General features: G+C 46.3%; 1 protein-coding gene across 2 annotated transcripts in view; it reads left to right on the forward strand.

Moving 5' to 3' along the window:
- The first annotated feature begins 17,199 nt into the window (after positions 1 to 17,199).
- SMAD3 (SMAD family member 3) overlaps positions 17,200 to 20,082 on the forward strand; it is a 69,308-nt gene continuing 66,425 nt past the window's right edge. Inside the window, exon 1 of one of the 2 annotated variants that reach the window (XM_064669296.1) lies at positions 17,200 to 17,803. In XM_064669296.1, coding sequence (XP_064525366.1) covers positions 17,598 to 17,803 — 206 coding nt within the window. In that variant the 5' untranslated portion in view covers positions 17,200 to 17,597. The remainder of the gene's footprint in view (positions 17,804 to 20,082) is intronic. The other variant, XM_064669295.1, reaches the window with a different exon arrangement.

The raw sequence follows: 20,082 nt of genomic DNA on the forward strand, positions 1-20,082 counted from the left end.
TGATATTAAAGGTATTAAACCATTAAAAGATTGCAGAGGTGGTAATCTTTGGTTCAAAGGGTTTGCAGGCTCTTGTGCTGCCAGGGAGAGATGCTGGAGATAGGGCTGAGCAGGGACAGCACCGTGCCTGGGGCACCAGTGGCCGTGCCAAGATTCCCCAAGAGAAAGCTGGGCCAAAGCTTTGTAGCTCTTTCATTTCTTACGGTGGATTTCTGTATGTGGAAGTAGTTCATCTAAAACATGGAACTGCTTCCATGCATCTTTAAAAACTAAGCAGGCTTTAAAGGGGAAAGCTGTGCTTTGGCAGGAGCAGGGCTGACCCGAGCCAGGGCCCCGTGTGATGTGATCACTGGAGTGAGGGGCTGGGGAAGGAAACGTGGGACAAGTTCTGCCTTGAAAATTTTCACAAGCAGACATAAACTTTTCCTCTAAAAAATCCTCCCTTTTAGAGAACAGAGTAACAACCATCCCTTAGTATAATATATTTAAACACCGTGATGAAAATCCTCTCTGGGGAATCTGACAACGCTCTGTTCCACCAACATGATAATGGATGGTTTTCTTCCTTTAAATGCCTTCCCATTAAAGTTTAACGAGCAATACTTACTTTCATTCCAAACTTATTTTTCTCCTTGACAGATTGGATACTTAGTTTGGATTTGTTAACATAGCTAGTCATAAAAATGTCTGCTTCAAGAAAGCGATGGTACTGTCCTTAGGAAATTGGGCTTTGATGCCTTGTTTGATTTCTGTGGCAAAATAAGTTCATAGTTTCTTTTTTTGCAAAAAATGAACAAGCTGATAAGCTCATGCCCCTTTTTGTCTGCCTAGAATTTCAGTTTTTATCAAGCCTAACAGGTTGTGTAGCTCAGAAATGTCCCAGCTCAGGGCTGCACTTCCTAACAACAGGAGGGTCATTTGTGGAATTGCTGGTCAAGTTTTGGGTTTTTGCAGGGCTTCCCATCTTCTAATCCTTTACTTTAAAACATGTACAAAGAGTGACCAGAAATGAAATTGTGATGAAAGCTCACATCTTTACATCCAGGTTATTTGTGGCATCCCACATCTTAACCAAGTGTCTCGTTAATGCCCTTGGTAGCGTTTCTGGTTCTCATGGTTTGACTTTCAATCTCATAATGTTAATATTTCTGTTATTTTATTTCTTTTATTTTTTATTATTTCTCTTATTCTTTTTTTTTGTTTTATTTCTCTTCTTTCCAGTGTCCTTCCAGAAATGATTTCTATCCTTACATTTGGAAAGGGAAGGCTCACCTTGTGGATTCTCACGCTTCAGGACAAATACACAGTTATTTTGAACCATAAACCAAAAGAAGCTGCAAAGAAGGAGGGATGAGCCTGACTCAGGATTTTTCTTACATTCAATTTGTCCTTCCTCTGATATGCTCAGACTCCCTTAGAACAGTCTCTGTGATCTTGACAAGCCTTGTACTTCAAGAACAAACATCGGAAGAAAATCTCCTTGACCCCCTCAGTGCTGCAGTGCCTGACAGGTGAGGGTGTTGTTGAAAGCCAGTAATTCAAAGGCTTGCAAGAAATATTCACAGGGGGAGAAAAAATGCTGAGCAAGGACATTCAGAATTTCTTTAACATCATTTCCTTCCAACAGCTGCTGTTTTTACCCTCTGCTCCAAAGCTGAGCTACGGCACCTCCGGATGAGCCTTTCCCGTGCTCACACGAGGGCAACAGGGCACACTCGAGATTTGAAGGCACAAAAATCCACCAGGGAAGAAAAAATCAGACCACAAACCGACGGTAGAAACCCCTACAACATCACAGCAAACATTTCCTAACGTGCTGCAGTGCCAGGAGATGATTCACCCCAGTGTTCCTGTTGCATAATCTTCCCCCACGGCTCAGGAGAGCGAAACCAGAAACCCAAAGGTCTCGCTGGGCTTTCAGTGACATTTATGTTTAGACTGAACTTTCGGATAGGAAAGTGTGAGTTTTTCTCTGATGACAAAGGAGGGGGAACTGATATAGTAAGGTGTTGTTTCAGAAATTATAAACTCCTGAGTGTGGCACGTTGTCATCTCCCGTGGCCCAGCGTAAACCCCGAGCCAGACCACGGCTCCTCTGCCCTTCCTGACTTTCAGACAGGTCTTGTTCCAATGACATTATGACCCCTTCAGCTGCCTGGTCCCTGGGGGGGCACAGCTGGGCCCTCAGAGCTGTCAAACCCCTCTGGATAAGCCATGCCACTGTCACTCAAGACTTGGTCAGCACATGGAAGGTATTGTGGGGCTCCCCAGGCCTTGCAGTGGCAGCAGGAGGTCTGGAATTCCTGCTTTGCTCTGCCTGAGCATCGTGGCAGATCCAAAGCTTTCCAAGAGCATCAGGCTTGCTGCAGGTCCTCCCAGGAGTGCAGGGAGCCCCAGCACAAGCAGAGCTGCCAAACTGTGCTGTCACCAGGGAAAATCCACCCAGGAAACATAGAGAAGGAGTGAGAAAGGAGCAGGCAGCAAGGATCACCCCTTCAGAACCTCTGAGAGGTGCCATATATGTATACAACTACAAATTTTATGGACCCAATCATAGAATCACAGGATCAACCAGGTTGGAAAAGACCTCCAAGATCATCAAGTCCAACCCTTGACCCAACCCCGCCGTGGTTCCCAGACCATGGCACTGATGCCACATCCAGTCTCACCTTAAAAATCCACAATTTTACTCCTTAAAATCAAGTGAAGCGAATCGGTGAATGCTGCACATCCTCCAAGGAATGTCAGGCTGAGGGCTACATTGCTCTTAGGCTGTGCTAGCCTGGGTTAGTGCCTGGTGCCAGGCATTTTTCTGTGCTGATTTGGTGAATATTGTTTCAGAGGAGCCGGTGTGAGCAGCACACGAGTCCTCCACACCCCAGTGACTTTCTGCTCTCTGTTACACCAGAGTGAACCAGGTTAGTTCCTCCTTCAGAACAGCATCACTACAGGCAGTGTAAATTGTTCCCTTCTCTGTTGAGAGCAGAAAAATTTCCTTTATTCAGCGAGAGGAAAAAAAACCCAAACAACCAAACCAAGTATTCTTGTTTTTCTCGGCATTTCTGTGGGATTTCCAGAGATATTTCACATCCCCCCTCCCCCCAGCCGATGGCCTAAACGAGCTGCCAACTGCAGAGAAAACATTTGTTGAGAGCTTGTCTGGAACAAATGCCCTTTTGGGCAGGGATGGGTGCTCTTCACGAGGCCTGGGCTCTGCAGGTGCGTGGCCCTGACTCACACAGAGCTCTTTTCCTGCAGCAGGGAATTTCTGCTCCTGGCTCTGTGCCCCTGCTCTGCCCCTTCGCCAGGTCTGGACGTGTCATCGTCTGCACCTGAGGATGGATCTGAGCAATCCAGGAGGAGCAAAGTGGGTGATCAACGACAGCTGCTCTCAAAAGCTGTGGGTAACCCCGAAAGTAAAGAGGCTTTAGGGTTTGGAAACAAAAGGACAGACCGAGGGCAACCTCAGTCAGAGCACTGAGCCCTGGGGAAGGCCGGTGCAGTGAAGGTTCCTCTCGTCCTGCTGGTGGAGACCACAAAGCCAACAGGCAGCTGCCTGTGGGTGAGAAAGGGCTGCCTGACTCACCACCCTCCTCGTGCCACCATGGGATGAGAGCAGAGGGCTGAAGTAGAGCTTTATCCCTGCGAGCCAGGCTGGAGCTGAAGGAGGAGCACATGCCAGAAAGGGGAACAAAAACTCATCAAGTCGACCACAGCTGCGGGCAGAGAAAGGAAGATGGGGTTTCACAGCCTCCCTCCTCTCACACCAGGGCTGCACACCAGGGGAAGGAGGGGGAACCCACACTGCTCCCACCCTGGCAGCAGCTCTCTGGGGCTGGGAGACAGAGCCTTGCAGGCCATTCCCCTGTCCTGCTGTGATCCCTGTCCTGGGCAGTGAGGTGGCCAAGTGGTCGTGTCATTTGGATGAGGATGGGGATGAAGAGCCCTGCCAGCAGGCAAAGACATCAAGGTGTAGGTGTCTCCTGCATCCCTAAAGCTGTTACATCAAATGGAAAGTCATCCATGAGTGGTAAGCACAAAAACAACACAGTGGGTGCTTTGGTGAAAACACAGGTCTGGTTGAGAGAGAGAGAGGGAATGCTGGGCCTGTGTTGGCAAAGATGACACTGAGAGCACAGGGGGCTCACAGATCACTCTGAGATCCTCAGCTGCATGAGACAGCAGAAGGGAAAACATGAGTGTACATGTATTTAGAAACTACCTGCAACTCCTACCCTAAATTATTTCTTTGTCATGCTCTGTACACTGAATATTTCATCTCAGGAGGGCAGCTCTCCCTTGCACTGATGAGCAGGATGGTGTCACAGTTCAGTCAGAGGTATGAGGTGGGTTTGAAATAATGGGGATACTGACCCAAAAGGAAACTTTATCAATCATAGATATTCTGCATGAAAATACTTGGGGAATTTCCCAGCCTGGGGAAGAGGGAAATGTCCTCAGAATTGCTGAAGGACTGATAATTTTTGATGCCAAGTCTCAGCTCGAAGAAAGTGTTTATGGCCAAGGTATGAATTGGTTTCTGAGGGAAAGGCTGGCACCACCTTAACTGGAGCAACACTGGCAGGGGCTGCTGAGCCTCTGACACCAACATGAGCCGTGGCTGCAGAAATGGGAAACAGCCTCTTGTTTGTTCCTCATTCTGAAGCAGGGAGGGCACATGTGCCTCCCATGGCACATCCCCTTCCTCTTGTATCCTCTAATCTGTAATCTTTAATATCCTGTTTTAACTGGAAGTTAAGATTTTAGTCTCATAGCTCTGCCTACACCCAAGGAGGATGAGACTGAAGCAGGGTATTGATGCACGTTAAGTTCAAAGTCCTGCAAAACAAACACATGTTTGAGTATTCACTCAAATTCGTTCTGTAACAAGAAAAAAGCATAAAGATGATTCAGTGTTCTGATGAGCGAAGGCAGATTTAAGCATACACTTAATTAATTCAAAAAATTTGTGCCCAAGGCCTGCTCCAGGAGTGTTACAAGATGTCCCCTTTTACAGATCTCATAGAGAATTCTCTTTCCAGAGTCTAATGTAATTCTATCTTAATTCATGGCTAGACTTTGCCACTTCCATTAATGCAAAACCATCCCTTCATGTTGAGCTGAAAATAGCTAAAAGCAAGAATCTAATTTAACTCTTGAAATAAGCAGCCTGTTTGGAAGGATCTGTTGCCAGAAAGTGGAGGTGCTGCAGCCCCTGCTCTGTTTGATCTGGTGAACTGCTGCAGAATTCAGGCCTGGGACACTCATTGTTCTCTGGAAATCAAATTGCACCCTGTCATAACAGTCTATTAACAGCACTGCATTTCTGCAGAACTTCACCTCTTTGCTGGAAGATAACATTTCTCTTCCCTCCCAAGGACAAAATAGCTTCCTTTCTTGCAGAGGGTCATAGAATGGTGCTACTGCTTGACAGGGATGTCAACTTCCCTCCACTATTAAGGAGAGGGGAAATGTCTTTGTTACACATTTCTGTTCTCCTTTCATCCTCTTCAGAGAGGCCCCCAGCTCAATCTAAACAAAATAAAGCCAGGGTATCAGTTAAAAACAAAACCATTTTGAAAACTCTTTGATCTCCCTGGCTTCCTGTTAAATATACAATCGGCTGTTTCTCCACATCCTCGACCACTGCAGATCTGATTTGCTCTGCACTTTATATTGACTTTGGCACCACACAAAATTAACATAGCATTGGCTATAAGATCTCTTAAAGGCAAGGAAATCCAACCCCTCCCCAGCTTCACCTTTGCCTCTCTGTGTCCTCTGCTTTTCAACCCTGTCACCCACCTTTCTGTTTACGTACGAGGACAGTCCCTTTCTTTTGTCAAACTCCTGTTTTCCAGCTCCTATCAGTCCATCCTCCCTTTTTCCCAGTCCAGCAAAGTTCCCTTATGCATTATTCCTGGAAAATCTCAGTAGCTCTTTGCATTTACACACCATTCAGTACTTTTTTTCCCATAAGAAGCTTCTCCTTCCCTGTTCCACCAGCGCTGCTCCCGGGACACTGGGTTGACTTTGGTCTTCTCCACCACGGTGTCTTTCTCCACTCCTGCCCTTGGCTTGCACCATCCTCTGGATGGGGAAGAGCACTGGGTGGGGGAGAGCACTGGTTACCCCTCCCCACAGCCCATCTCCAGCCCTGCATGATCAGACCCTGACTTGCCATCCTTCCCTTCCTCCTCACCTCTGCCTCTTCATGTGCTGCTGGGTTAACACCTGGACTTCATGATCTTGGAGGGCTTTTCCTCTGAGGTCTTTTATAAAATGAAGCCAATAATCCATAGAATAAAGGACCCAGAACATCCAAACAAATTGCTCCACAGAACAGTCCCTCAGGTTACCAAGTACCAACCCAAAGCAGAGCAAAGGCTGAACTCTCAGCTTACAGAAACCCACTGCAACCCTGCCTTGCACTGCAGCAGCTTTGGGTTCATCCTGCCTTGCAGAGCTCTCCCAACCCCACCACCAATGGTCCTTTTTGGGATTCTCCTCCCAGCCTTGCTGGGTCTGTGATTGTGTGCAGCCCAGCACTCAGCTGCATCTCAGCCCTGCCCTTCTCCCTTTTCAGGATTCCAACTTTTCCAGTCTGTTCACAATGCCATTTCTTCTCTCTCCAAGGGCTGTGTGCCTTCCTCCTCACCCCATTGTCATTAGAACAATTCATTTTTTCTTTTTCCTTTTTTCTTTTTTTTTTTTTTTTTTTTTTTTCTTTTTTTTTTTTTTTTTTTTCTCTGAGGGGGTGAGAATGAGTGGATGGGAATGAGACAGTTCACTGCCAACTTTCTGCTCCCCGAGTTTATCTCTTGATTGTCCAGTGTTGATCAATTCTGGTGCGTTAATGACTCAGGCAACATTTATTAATTATTTAGGCTGAGAAGGGAGTTCTATCTGATATAGATGAATAGATGGTAAAGTATTTAGGTCTTGCTGTACTTGTGCAAAGCACTGCACATAATCTATGGAGTTATACAAGTAGAAACAGGAAATCTAATCCTCTATACTGACACTGTTGCCTTGGTCTCTTCCAGGTTTAATCACACTGAAGAAAAGTGCAATGTTGTATCTTTAAGGACTAACTGCTCCATTAAGTGTAACATTTTAAGCAAGAGAAATGTTCTCTCACAATGGAAAGACACATAATGTCACTCCATGCACGAATCAGAGAAATTGTTCTCTGGCTTCAGTGACAGCAGAGACAAAAGGCTCTGTCTCCTGCACTGTGGCAGCGACATCTGGGTGGCTGCCTTCAAATTCCTCCCCTTGAGGCCTCTCCCCGTCCCAAAATCAGGAGAAAGAACATTGTTTCCCGTGCCTCAGGTAGAACCAAGATGGGCCAAAGCAGCCCAAAGCAGGCTGAGGGGGTGTGATGGATGGGAGTTTTGCCATGACAGTTTAAAAGTATGGATTGGGTTTGTCACAGGGAGATTTGCTGTCAGAATAATGCATCTCGTGGGGCTTTAGTGGCTGATCAGAGAATTATTTTGCAACTTGCCTGGTTTCCCCTCTTGCCTCGGAGGTTTTTTATAAAATGAAGCTAATAATTCATAGAATAAAGGGCCCAGAATACCCAAACAAATTGCTCCACAGAACAGTCCCTCAGGTTACCAAGTACCAACCCAAAGCAGAGCAAAGGCTGAACTCTCAGCTTACAGAAACCCACTGCAATCCTGCCTTGCACTGCAGCAGCTTTGGGTTCATCCTGCCTTGCAGAGCTCTCCCAACCCCACCACCAGTGGTCCTTTTTGGGATTCTCCTCCCACTGAAGCACAAATGGACAATGAAGAAATGAAGTTGGTATCAGATGTTGTTCTTCCCAGCTCACAGCACCCCCAGAGCCTCCTCCCCTTGCTCTCCAGCCTCCCTTTTAATGGACACTGGGAACTGCTGAGAACTGGGCACGACTCTCCAGAGCCAAGAGATCCTCAATAATCTTTGAGGAAAACTTGTAAGTCTCAGAACTGTCAGAAGACTTAAAAAAATGAGCTCATTTCAAATGTGCCTCGATCTGCACCTCAGCAAGACTGAAGTTTTTACAAAACAAGCAACTCCAAAACCAGAAATTAAAGAGTTGAAGACAACCATCTTTGTACCTTTTCACTGCAAATTTAGTTTCTAGCCTGGTTTTGGGAATAGAGAGGCTCTTTGGGAATGGTCAGTCTGTGAAGCTTTGTGCCCCTGGTTTGGCACTGACACATCTGGGCACAGAGGGATGGGACAGGAGGTGAGTGAACCATTTCTCTGTCACTGAGTCAGCTCCACTAAAGGAAAGGTCAGCCAGGAGGTCACCCCAGAGCTGAGATAGGGGCCCATTAACCAAACCTGTGCTTTATCCAGCAGCACATTTGATATTCTGTGAGTATTTAGCACAGTGAAATTTCTGCCTGAAGTGATTGTAACTAATATTTTCTGCGCCTTTTTGTCATGAAAATATTGTTATGTTCAGGTGTTTCCCTCCATGACTAAAGGTCAAGGGTTCTGGGCTTATGCCAGAATGATTTATGCAGTATTTCAAGGGATATTGCAATATATCTGTATATTTAAATACGAATGTGTACAAGAAAGCAATAAGGAACCAGTGGGCATTTAATAACTGAGTTAGAGCATTTTGTCTTTTTGAATCCAAGGACCTTCAAAGTCTTTACCAAGCAGAGGAGCTGTGGCTGCCCCATCCCTGGAAGTGTTCAAGGCCAGGTTGGAGCCCCCTGGTCTAGTGGAAGGTGTCCCTGGGGTTGGAATTAGGTGGGTTTTAAGGTTCTTCCAACTCAAACCATTCTGGGATATGATGACTCTCTACAAACCCTGATTTCTTGCCTGTAGTGGGTTTTGGATCAGCCCTCCCCTCCCAAATAAAGAGCCAGATCTCTTTTCCCCAGAGCTCCCTCTTTGCACTGTGGGCGTAAATCACATTTAACTTTCTCCATGTGGGGAGCTGCAAACAACTCCAGTGCCTTTGGGGTGGGTGTGGAAAAAGAAGTATGGCTGATTCTGAATAAAAGTTACTGTCAGATCAACCTGGATAGCAGAGATAATGAGGGTGATCACATGGGAATAAAGATCCAGGGTTTAGTTTAATCATCGTTCCGTATCAGCTCCTCATGACTCAGTCAAATAAATGTTAGGTAACTCAAATTATCTCCTCACTTTTCACTCCCCCTTTCCAGTACCCACAACGTTTGTTTCAGTGACTTTAAAATAGGTGTAAATCTAACCTAAAGAGGGCAAACTTTTCACGAAGAGAGTATCTGAAATTTAAGCTACAAAAAGAGATTTCTAAAGGCAAGAAATAGTGGTAAGGTCACAAAAATCACATGTGCCTTTGAAAATTGCTATCAAGGCTGTACCCAGCTGCTTGAATTGGCTTCTTTTAACTTCACAGGGTCTCTCTGAGTGCTGAAGCACGTGATTTTTTCAATTCTACTCCCAGCAGCATGGGAGGTGAAAGACCATGACTACTGAAAAATTACTTTGATATATTACAAAAGGTCTTGTAATGAGTGATGTGGCATTTTCATTAAAAAAAAAAAAAAAATCACAAAAGCTCATATCAAAACCAACAAGAAGCCTTATGTAGGCAGCCTTGAGCTTCGGTTTGAAATCTTGATATGGATCCAAACTATGCTGGTTAGCTTATCCTGAAAGAAAAAATAAACACTGTGAGATCCCAACCTGTTACAGTAAAGCAGCATTTGAGGTTTCCTTGATTTGTTCAGTATCTCAGTTCGGTGTTAATTTATAATTAATTGCATTTTCTCCACAGCTCTGGTTTCTTTTGCACTGTCCCTGCCTCTCCTGAGCAGACTGAGAGCTCACCCTGGTGATGCTCCTTGAAGGCTGAACTCCCAGAAGCACAGAACTGCCTCAGAACCTCAGAACTTCTTCTCATCCCATCTCTTGTCCGGGTGAAGACGAGGTAGGAAACACGAACCTTTCGAGGTACAGCAAAAGTAGAAGAAAGGAAACAACATCATTATATTAATTTAGTTTCAGACCCATCTAAAAGGGTCTTGACTCTGGAATTTTCAGTGTTTGGGTTTGTAATTCTGCCTTTTGCCTCCACACCAAGTCCTACACTGTGGGTTTGAACTGAATTGGATTTAAGGTCAGTTTTAATTTAGGGCAGCCTGCCCAGGTTCCTTTCCCCTCTGCTGACAGACTTGGCAATGCTTTAGCAGGGCCTTGAGAGTGTTTCAGCCTCAGCAGCAAAGAGCCCTCACACAAAGCACTTTATTTCTCCCCAGAACAAATAAACAGGGAGTAAACACCCCTGCTCTCTCTCTCACGCACACATAGAGCATTTTCTTGTGATTCTCTTCTCCCTTTGTGCCCTTCCTACAGCCCAGGTAGGACTTGAGCTTTATGGAAATGGTATGAAAAAGCAAAGCTGCATTTTTGCAACAATAAGCACTCAGAAGGTGACTTAAAGGCAAAAATAAACCATTTTTTTTGCATGTGCACATGGACAGCTTGTGGACTCCGTCCAGTTCAGCTGTGTTTGAGTATCCCAGTATGAATGTGACTGTGCTCTGTTCAAAATGTAGTGAAATCCCTGGTAGAAGAGATTGTAGTGGCAGATTGTAGTGGTTTGATTTTCCTTTTTTTTTGATCTTGAAGAATGTGCTTTCTTGGGTTACACATTAAACTGTCAGGAGGCAAAACCAACACTTGGGGTTTTACATGGAGCTTGAAAGGTTGCTCCACAAAGTGTGGCCATACAGAGCTTCTGCCATAAATCCTCGAGTTGTTTTCCTTATCTAAGCAAGCTATGTATAAATATTAACATATTATTCATGGGTAAATAAGTCCACGCCACTCCTTGCTAATGCTGCTGCTGCCTGAAAGAGGATTTTTGGTTCAGATGAGAATGACAGTCCCTTTGTGGGGCCTCAACTGTGTTTCAGGTTAAAAGGATAAAAAAAGAAACCTGGAAAAAACCCCAAAACAAAAAAAAAGGGTAATGGTGCTTCTTAATTAAGTAAACCTCAAAAATGAAGAAGTAAGCAGCCTTTAACTGTTGGTTTTAGTGTAGGGGAGCCACCACCACATAAAAACTAGTGGCTAAACTCTGTAGTAGCTGCAATTAGTAAACTCCCACTTGAGCTGGGTGAGGTAGGGCTGAGATCCAGAGGATCTGTTCCCTGGGGTGTGCATGGAAGGATGGCAGGAGCAGCCTCGAGCCCTGCCCAGGTTCAGCACAAATGTTAGACCAAGCAGATGATCTCAGACACAGGGTCTGAGCCTGATCAGGGTCTCCCTGAAGTGTTGGGGGTTCAATTCCAGCACGTTGGCCAGGGTGGTTTCTCTTTCCCAAGACTGGAGCACGATGGTGGAATTTTCCCCTCCAGTACAGGTGAATTTTTCTCATCAAAATCTTCCTTGGGAATCTCCCTTGTGCACAAGGAAAAGTGTATTCTCCCTGCAGAGGGCTGGACATGCCAGCACTTGTGGACAAGAGGCCATTGCAAGTGGAACATGTGAAAACAGGGGCCTATTCATAAAAATAATATATTTATATTTACTCTTTAAAAGCCTTTGCTCAGGACCTTTTTTAAAGTTCAGCTGGATATAAAATGCCCACTTCAAAAGCCAAAATGAAGACTTTAACAGATGTGCCCTGGCAAAGAAAAGGGTGCAGACACAACAAGGAATTCAGAATGGACAGTCAGTCGGGTATGGACGCAGGAATCTCAAATGAAACTCTTGTGGCCGGGAGCTGGAGTTTTTGTGTTACCTGTAATGAGCCTCTGTTTCTGGGGCCTGGCTAATTCCTTAATTTTTTTTTTTTCTGACTGCAGCTTTTTGGTGCCTTTTTGTACTACAGGAGACAACCAGTGTAACTTCAGCTGGATGTCAGTCTTGCAGCCAGGGGAGGGAAATGTCTTGTGAGGAGAACCTTCACAAAACCCGAGAGTTTGGATTTTGTTTGAACAACAAGGCACACTTTAAAACCTGCAGAATTTCAGGTGGCAAGGCCTGGAACAGGCAAGTGTTTGTGCTCTGAGCAACAGCCTGAGAGCAGCTACTGGTATGCAAAGTCTCAGCAGCGCTGAGCCTTTGCAGGTGCTGCCTCCTCACAGACCCCGGGGCTGAAAATCCTCCCCGTCATCCCCCGGGATATCGGCCTGGCCCGGTGGTGTCTGTCCCAGTGACAGTTTTATCTCCAGCTTAATTGAAAGCACATTAATTTCAGGCTGTTCACAGGTTTGTAAAGATTAGGTCAGGCCTTATCCAGGGGGTTGTGGTTCAGCCGAGGGCTCGGCCTCGGGAGGCTTTTGTGTCCCCACGTGTCCTCTGAGATCCGAGCAGGGGAAGGTGCTGTGGTGTCCCCAGCAAGATGCTTTGTGGTCTCTCATGAAACTAAGAAGCCAAACCAAGGAACTACCCTCCAGATTATTGGCTGCCCTCTCCTGTCGTTCGCTGGACAGGAGTAAACCACGCCAAGAGTTATCACAGGAGGTCTGTTAAGATTTCAAAGACGAGCAGGGAAAACCAGAATTAGGACTGACGTTTCCAAAGTGCCCCGAAGGTGTGTGTGCTTGAGGAGGCTTGTGAGGCCCCTGCCCAGCAGGATGTCCTGTGCTGTTGAAGCAGAGCTTCCCCTGCAGCTGTGTGTGTGTGCCCTGACCCCAGGGGAGCCACCGGGCCCCCCAGAGCTCGGGGGACACCACAAACAGGCACCTTCTTGGCTGAGGCTGCCTCACATCACAGGGGAACAACGTGACAGAGAGGGCAAAGCTCTGATTTCCCAGGAGATCACTCATTGCCCCGACCACAACACTGCCCTCTCCCGCCCTGTATGGCCACCAAGACCTGTGAAGTTCATAAAAGAAGTAATGAGGGGAGCAATCGTGCAGGCACTATGTTTTCAGTGGACAATTTGGGTTCCTCTTTAGCTCTGTCCTGTGATCCTGGCTCAGCCCAGAATGGTCAGTGAAGGCCGTTTGTAAATGTAACTCAGGAGCAGAGAGGTCCTGGAGTGCAGGAATGGCCTGTCCATGGCTCTCCAGGGAGGTCAACTCCAGTTTAGGAGCACCTGCACAAATAACTGCCAAAAACTGGGAGAGTATATTAGGAGGATCACTCTGGACATGCTGCTGCCTCATATTTTTTCCTCAGGCAATGGGTGCTGCCACAGTCACAGAAAGGATTCTGGCTTAACTACACCTTTGGTTAGAGGTGATTGTGTGATTTTTGCACTACTGAGCCTCTTGGAACACAAGCCTGGGTGTATGGAGCATTAGGAATTTTCAACAAGGCAACATTTTAATGTATGTTCATGTTTTCTCATCTGTGGAGAAGAATAATTGCTGTACCCTGTAAGGATTTGGGTATTCCACAGTGCTGACATGAAAGCTGAAGACATTAACTTGCAATGACCTTACTTTTCTCGTGACTCACACCACAGGTTATTTTTCTGTAGGTTTGTTCTGAGTGATTAAGATAGGTTTGCTTGCATGTAAATGCTGTTCTACATATATATATTTATGTATATATTACCTTCACCAAGGAAAGCTCCCACACTGTCCCTTATTTATGCATATTATACATGACATAGGCTCAAATGTCACAGCCTTTATTTATAAGGTAAGGTATAAATATAACCCAATTTAAAACTCGCTCCTCGTTTTCACTACTGCCCATCTCATGCTTCAGTGTGGCTGCTGCTTAGGGAACATGGAGCAAGTGGAGTTGAGAAGAGAAATCCCTATTTGCTGTGAACTCCACAGGTTGTCCACCTGCTTCTCTTGGTCAGTGCCGTTGTAAAATTCCCTTCCACCCACAGGTAATGACCAGGTAGGGAATTATACTTAATATTTGAGTCAGGGAAAGAGAGATGGGGGCAGCACATCAGAAGCTGGTTCTCAACCACTCCCTGATTTTCAAACTAGCCACAATTACATGTTCAGGCAGCCTGGGAGCTGTTTCAGCAGGCACCAGGCTCCCCTAAGAACTGGGAACAGCTCTGGCCACACTCCCTCCATCCTGCCAGTCCCAGCACGTCCCTGCACCAGGGATGTTGGGGAGGGAGGTTTGTGTCTGCCCAAAAATCCCTCGCTCCCTTCTCGCTACTTGAAGGGACATAAAGGGAACATGGAAGCTGTTCTTCAGTCTCTGAAGCTGTTAAAAACATTTCTAATCAAGGTACAAATGAGCTCCAGCGAACACCTCCTTGTTTCTCATGCTAATTTAATATTGTTGCTGAAGCGGAGCCCAATTTTTTTCTCTTTGTGGAAGTAAAATTGAAATTCCACTCCTATTCATTAATCCTATTAAGAAACAAGGTATGCAGATGTTATTTTTTTAGTAATTTTAAGGTGTAAGTGTATTTGTAAAAAGTTATGAAAAGTAGCTGTAAAAGGGTTTGGGTTTTTTTTCTTGAAATATATGGTTTTCTCACATTATTGCAGACTACATATATCTTTATTTTTCAGCAAGAGTAAACTGTGATAAGTCCCTGAACCCCTACTATGCCACAAACAAGCAAAGATAATGACTTTCAAAAAGTAAGGAACAAATTGTATCACAAATAACGACAAAAAAGAAGCAGCATAAACTTCTGCCTGGTGGTGGCTTTCAAGGCGTCAGACATTTTGTAAACCAGCAAATGGATCCAGACCACGCAGAACTGGGATGGTCCTGCTTTTCCTGTCTGTTAATTTTTCCACTGTGAGAGTGCCCAAAACTCTCTGAAATAAAGGATTACTGTCTAGGGGTTCAGAAAGTCACCTTTTCACAGAAAAGGGTTCATTCTTACAGGTAACCCAGCAGGCACACGAGCTGCTCCATGAAATGTCACGGCCTTAAACCTAACAATTTATCCTACATCCCAACCCCAGATGCTTGTTTTCAGGAGTGTTTTTGGTGCTGCTGCGGCCCAGAGTTTACATCAGTGGTTTAACTGCCTCGTTTATTAGATTGTAAGCAAGTGAGACCCAGTTTGGTTTAGTGTTTAGCAAATTATATTCACCCTTTTGCCACTAAATCACTGTACAAACCACTCAGCTCTTCCCCTTATTCAAATTTAGCCAGTCAATCAATCACTTGTGATATGACTGTGAGGAGTGAAGATCTGCCCGTGAATACGTACAGAACATTCTGGAAGCCCTGCTGAACCGAGGTCACAGCATGCACTCTGAGTGGAGCAACGAGATTTGAGCATTATGGAAAACTTTCCGGGTGAAAAAAAGCATGGAATGGTCCCTGTGATTTCTCATCCAGAAAAGATGGATCTAGAAAAAAATGTTGATCTTCTCTGAGGTAGAATGGACCTACCAGGTCTGAGGCAGGTCCTTCAGGCCTGGTCTTCTTCTGGGCTTCTTTTAGTTGCAAAATGTGCTGGGCCGAGAATTAAGAAAATAGAAAAAGGTTCTTTTACTTCACCACATTTAAAAATGTAATAAGTAGGTAATTCTATGTTAAAAAAATGTATTTAACTTCCCTGTCTGTGTTTCACATCTTCAAGATATTCTCCAAAGCTGTGAAAAACAATTTTTAAATAAGGGTTCAGATTCTCAAATGATCAAAACTATCAGAAACTTGGCCTTTTCAGAAAACCTCAAAATATGCAGCAAGTCAACAGCACTAGAAAGTCAGTAGTTCAAGGCACCTGCTTTTAGTGTAAATTGTGTCAACACTTTTTTTGCATTGTTGTAGAGGTATTGAGGAACTGTTTCCTCGATGTTGGGATCATCTACAGGGGTTCCACATCTTCGTACTTCAGGCCTCTCAACCGAGGCAGCCAAAAACTGGGTCAGGGCAACGGTCCAAAATTTCAGTGGTGAGCCTCCAAAATTCAAGACACTCAGCATGTTGGGGAATAATATGAGAACGCTGGAGAGAAGAAAAAAATAAAGAGAAGGGCGTATTTCAGTTGCATTAAATTTATTGATATTTCAAAAATTGGTACAAAAATTTTATTCCAATTTGGAATAAAACAGGCTCTTTGTTTGAAATCCCAGTGAGAGCCAAGCTGGTTGCCTCAGAGCCTCAGACTCTGATCCCATAGGTTCCAAACTTGCCACAAGGCAATCTGTATGGCTGGCTGCTCCCAATGCTCCCAATCCACAGGCACGGGAAGCCTTTGGATCCCAGCTTTTGAGGAGTCTCCCTGCTGGGTTGCACTGGAACCTGGAATACGGGAATGTGGGTTGGCAGGAACCTGCGTGTCTGGGAGCTGCCGAGCAGCCCTGAAGGCCTCTCAAATTTGCACTCACCATCATCCCTTCTGATAGGATGGAGAAAATTGGGAAGCATACCTCAGCTTGGAAGCTCAGAATTCGGGAGCCAGGTCCCACAGAACTTTCACGCCGTTGTTCCTGGGCAGCAGTTGCAAGGAGCTGAGAAGCAGCTGGAGTTGAGAAATGGGAACCAGCCTTGCCAGAGGCACCTGGGCACTCTGCAGGTGGCCCTCAGCCTCCTTGCTGCTTGCTCAGCACCATTTTGGGGTGGTTTATCAGAGAACTGGTGCCCTGAGGAGCTAAAGTTCGTATTCATATGTTTTTTAAGACCTGGGCTCATTTTTAGCGTGGAGGGGGTGATGCTTGAGAATGTGACAGCCCAGTCTGCCCAGAGCTGGAAAGTTAGAAACTGGAAATGTACCTGGATGCCACCCTGAGTCAGCCCAAACCAGAAGCATCTCTACCAAACACCTAGATCTGAACAAACTGCCGTGCTCTGACAAAAATATTCCGTCTGAGAATTTCTGACCGGCTCTGGTGGTAAACATCTCCAGGATGTCATTTGTGCCTGATACAGGGCAGAAATTATTCGGGTACCTGGTGCCCGGCGTGGAAAGATGAGGGAATGGAATAGTAAATTAAAGGGGCTGAAACAAAAAGCTGCCGATTGTCTGAGCGCCACCGGGCAGGCTGTGTGCAGGTATCTGTGTGGGAACGCACTTTTCCACGGAGGAAACAGCCGTGGCGGGGGCTGCACCCACCCCGCCTTGGCAGTGACCGTCCGCCGGCGGGACCTGACGTTTATTTTTGGCGCTTCCCCCTCGGTGGGATTTTTCCGGGCAGCTGCTCCTCGTCCCGCTCCGGGGCTTTCCCGGCCGCGCTGACCCTTCCCTGCGAGCCCCCGAGCCCGAGGAGCGCGAACCCCCCTCAGGGGCGCGGGGCCCCCGCGGGGATGGAGCGCGGCGGAGTTCCCGGCGGGCCGGCCGCCTCCGCGCCCTCCCTCCCTCCTCCCTCCTCCTCCCATCCCTCCCTCTCTCCCTCCCTCTCTGCCTCCCTCGGCGGCGCGTTTGGGAGGGAAGGAGGGGGTGGAAGCCGGGCCGGGGCGGCCAGCAGGCAATTTGCATGAGAGACAGACTGGGAATGAGCTGGAGTGGGCGCCTCTCCGCGCACACAGAGCGGGGCAGGAGGGGGAGGAGGAGGGAGCAGCTGCCGCCGCCGCCGCCGCCGCCGGGGAGAGGCGGCGAACTCCGGGCAAAGTTTGGAGCCGCGGGCCCGCGGCGCTGAGGGGGCGGCGGGGCGGGCGAGCTCTGCGCCGGGCCGGGCCGGGCCAGCGCCGCCCGGGGCCGGGCTTTGCGCAGGAGGGAGCCGAGCGCGGGGCCGGCGGGCGCTGCCGGCGGCGCCAGCATGTCCTCCATCCTGCCCTTCACCCCTCCCATCGTCAAGCGGCTCCTGGGCTGGAAGAAAGGCGAGCAGAACGGGCAGGAGGAGAAATGGTGCGAGAAGGCGGTGAAGAGCCTGGTGAAGAAGCTGAAGAAGACGGGGCAGCTGGACGAGCTGGAGAAGGCGATCACCACGCAGAACATCAACACCAAGTGCATCACCATCCCCAGGTACCGAGCAGGGCGGCCCCGCCCGGGGGTCCCCGCGGGTCCCAGCACAGCCCGGGCAGGGTCGTGTCGCTCCCCAGCCCCGCTGCGCTTCGTGCTCTCCCCTGAGCGCTCGGTACACACCTAACACCCCCCCAAAAAATAAACCCACTGGCTGCAGAATTGAATTACTGTCTAGTAACAAGAGAGCGGAACGTAGGGGAGAAAATATGTCTCCAGCCGAGATGAAAAAAAAAGTTGGGAGCGCAGTGTGTGACACGCTCACTGCGGGCACTCTCATTGTCAAAACTTTCAGCGCGTTCTCAAGTGCTGTTGCATTAAGAATTTTTCTTTTCTTTTTTTCTTTTTTTTTTTTTTTTTTTTTTTTTTCTGGTTGCTGTATCAGGAAAGCGGTTTTGTTTGGGTTGCGTGGCTTCTTGCATGTTATCGAGCCAGATCCTCCTCCGAAGAGGTGATTTAGAGCCCTGCTTCGCTTATGTTTTCAAATTACTTTTTAACTCGGGAATGCAAATGGCAGAGCTGAAGGGGATTGTTTGGAGTGCAAAAAAACCCAAACAAACAAACCCAAAACAAAATCAAAAAATACTCCACCACGTGAGGGCGAATATAACTGATTTCCCTCCCCACTTTTTGAATTAACATAGGTTTTATTTTTAGCCTCCATTCTGAGCTCAACCCATAAATCATAAAGGACGTGTGTATAACTATCCCATCTAAGAATAATTTTCCAAGTAACTTTCAAATGGCTGCCCACAAGTGGTGTTTTATTGCTGCAGATTGTTGATTTCTGTGAGCTCAGCCAGATGACTGCTGGGTCTGTTCCTGATTGTTGTTGGAGAGTACTTTTTTTTTTCTTTTTTTTTTTTTAAACAAAGGCCAAAGTTCATCCCAAATATTTGAATGCTGCATAATTGTGTGCTTCTGCGTGAGAAGATATCTGTGTGTGTGTGTATTCATGCTTCTCTCTGGCGCAAACAAATGTATGCTTTCTTGGTTGTCAGAATGATTTAATATGCAGGAGCTGATACAAAGCAGCATCTGTTGCATGAAAAAGTGAAGCAGGCAGCTTAGAAATGTGGATGTTTGGAACTCCTCAAATTTTCTTCCAACAACTGAAGTGTTTTTTTTTTTTTTTTTTTTTTTAAGGAAAGATAAAAAGTCTCCTTATCTTTTTGATGGTGAATGACTGTGGTAAGATTTTGGCCAGTAATGCAAATCCAGCTCTCAGCCTTTGTTAGAGTTGCTCAGGCTTCGCCTACTTGAAGCAGAAATCAAAACCTGTGGAGCCCCCGCACAACACAAATGCCTTAAAACCTATATTTTAAAATTCTTGGTAAGCAGAGTGCTTTCCACATAGATAACTCCTTGTTTAAACCACTTCCCTGAAACGCTTACCATTTCAAAAGGAGAAAATTGCTTGAGCAGCCCTGCTGCTGTGACCTGGGTATTGTGTGTGGCTGCTGCTGACCCGTTAGGGAGCAGGGCACGAAGCCTCTTGGAGCTTCTGTTACTGGGAACAAGGTGCTTTAGGTAAGGGAGGATATTTTATGATTTAAAGGAAGCAAAGAGTTGTGTTAAATACGATGCTTTAATTAAAAAAAAAAAGGTTAAAAATAAATAACAACACAAACAGATATCACAAGTCATGAATACTCTCACTTGCAGAGGTTGTCCTGGTTGCTCTTGCTGAATGTCTCTCTCTCCCAGACCTTGTTCTGTTGATGAAAATCTGTGCAGAAATTAAAACATTTCGTGTTCATTTATGACACAGAGCCCTGGATCCTGCAGATCCTTGGTATGGGGGAAGCATCAGTCTGTTTTGGTGGGAGCTCCTTATGCCTCGGCACAAGTTTTTAAGCACAACTTCATATGTGCTTTTATTATTGTTTAGTCTGTATGTCACAGAGATCCAGATGAGCCTGGTGAGGTTAGTCTGTGCTGAGGTGTTCATATCTATATATCAGGGATTGGGGAATGGTGTGGAAATGTGGAACAGTCTGTCTGGAAGTCAGTGGCAGAGCTGGAGCTCTGGCAAGGCCTTGTAACTTTAAGAGCTGTGCCTTCTCCTCTGGACTGCACTGCTTGTCCTAATGTATCTGTGAATCTGATTACTGTGTCATTTGAAATTAGTGTTTGCAAGACAATTTTAGTGTGCTTTTAGTTTGCTGTTTGTTTGCTTATTTTATTTAATAATTCTACATGGCATTTTACTATTTACTCAAATAAGTACGTTGGGAGGGGGGGAAAAAGGGGAAAAACCATCATTAAGGATTAGCTCATGT

The sequence above is a fragment of the Pseudopipra pipra genome, chromosome 12 (genome assembly GCF_036250125.1).
Source record: "Pseudopipra pipra isolate bDixPip1 chromosome 12, bDixPip1.hap1, whole genome shotgun sequence".
In the NCBI taxonomy this organism is placed as follows: domain Eukaryota; kingdom Metazoa; phylum Chordata; class Aves; order Passeriformes; family Pipridae; genus Pseudopipra; species Pseudopipra pipra.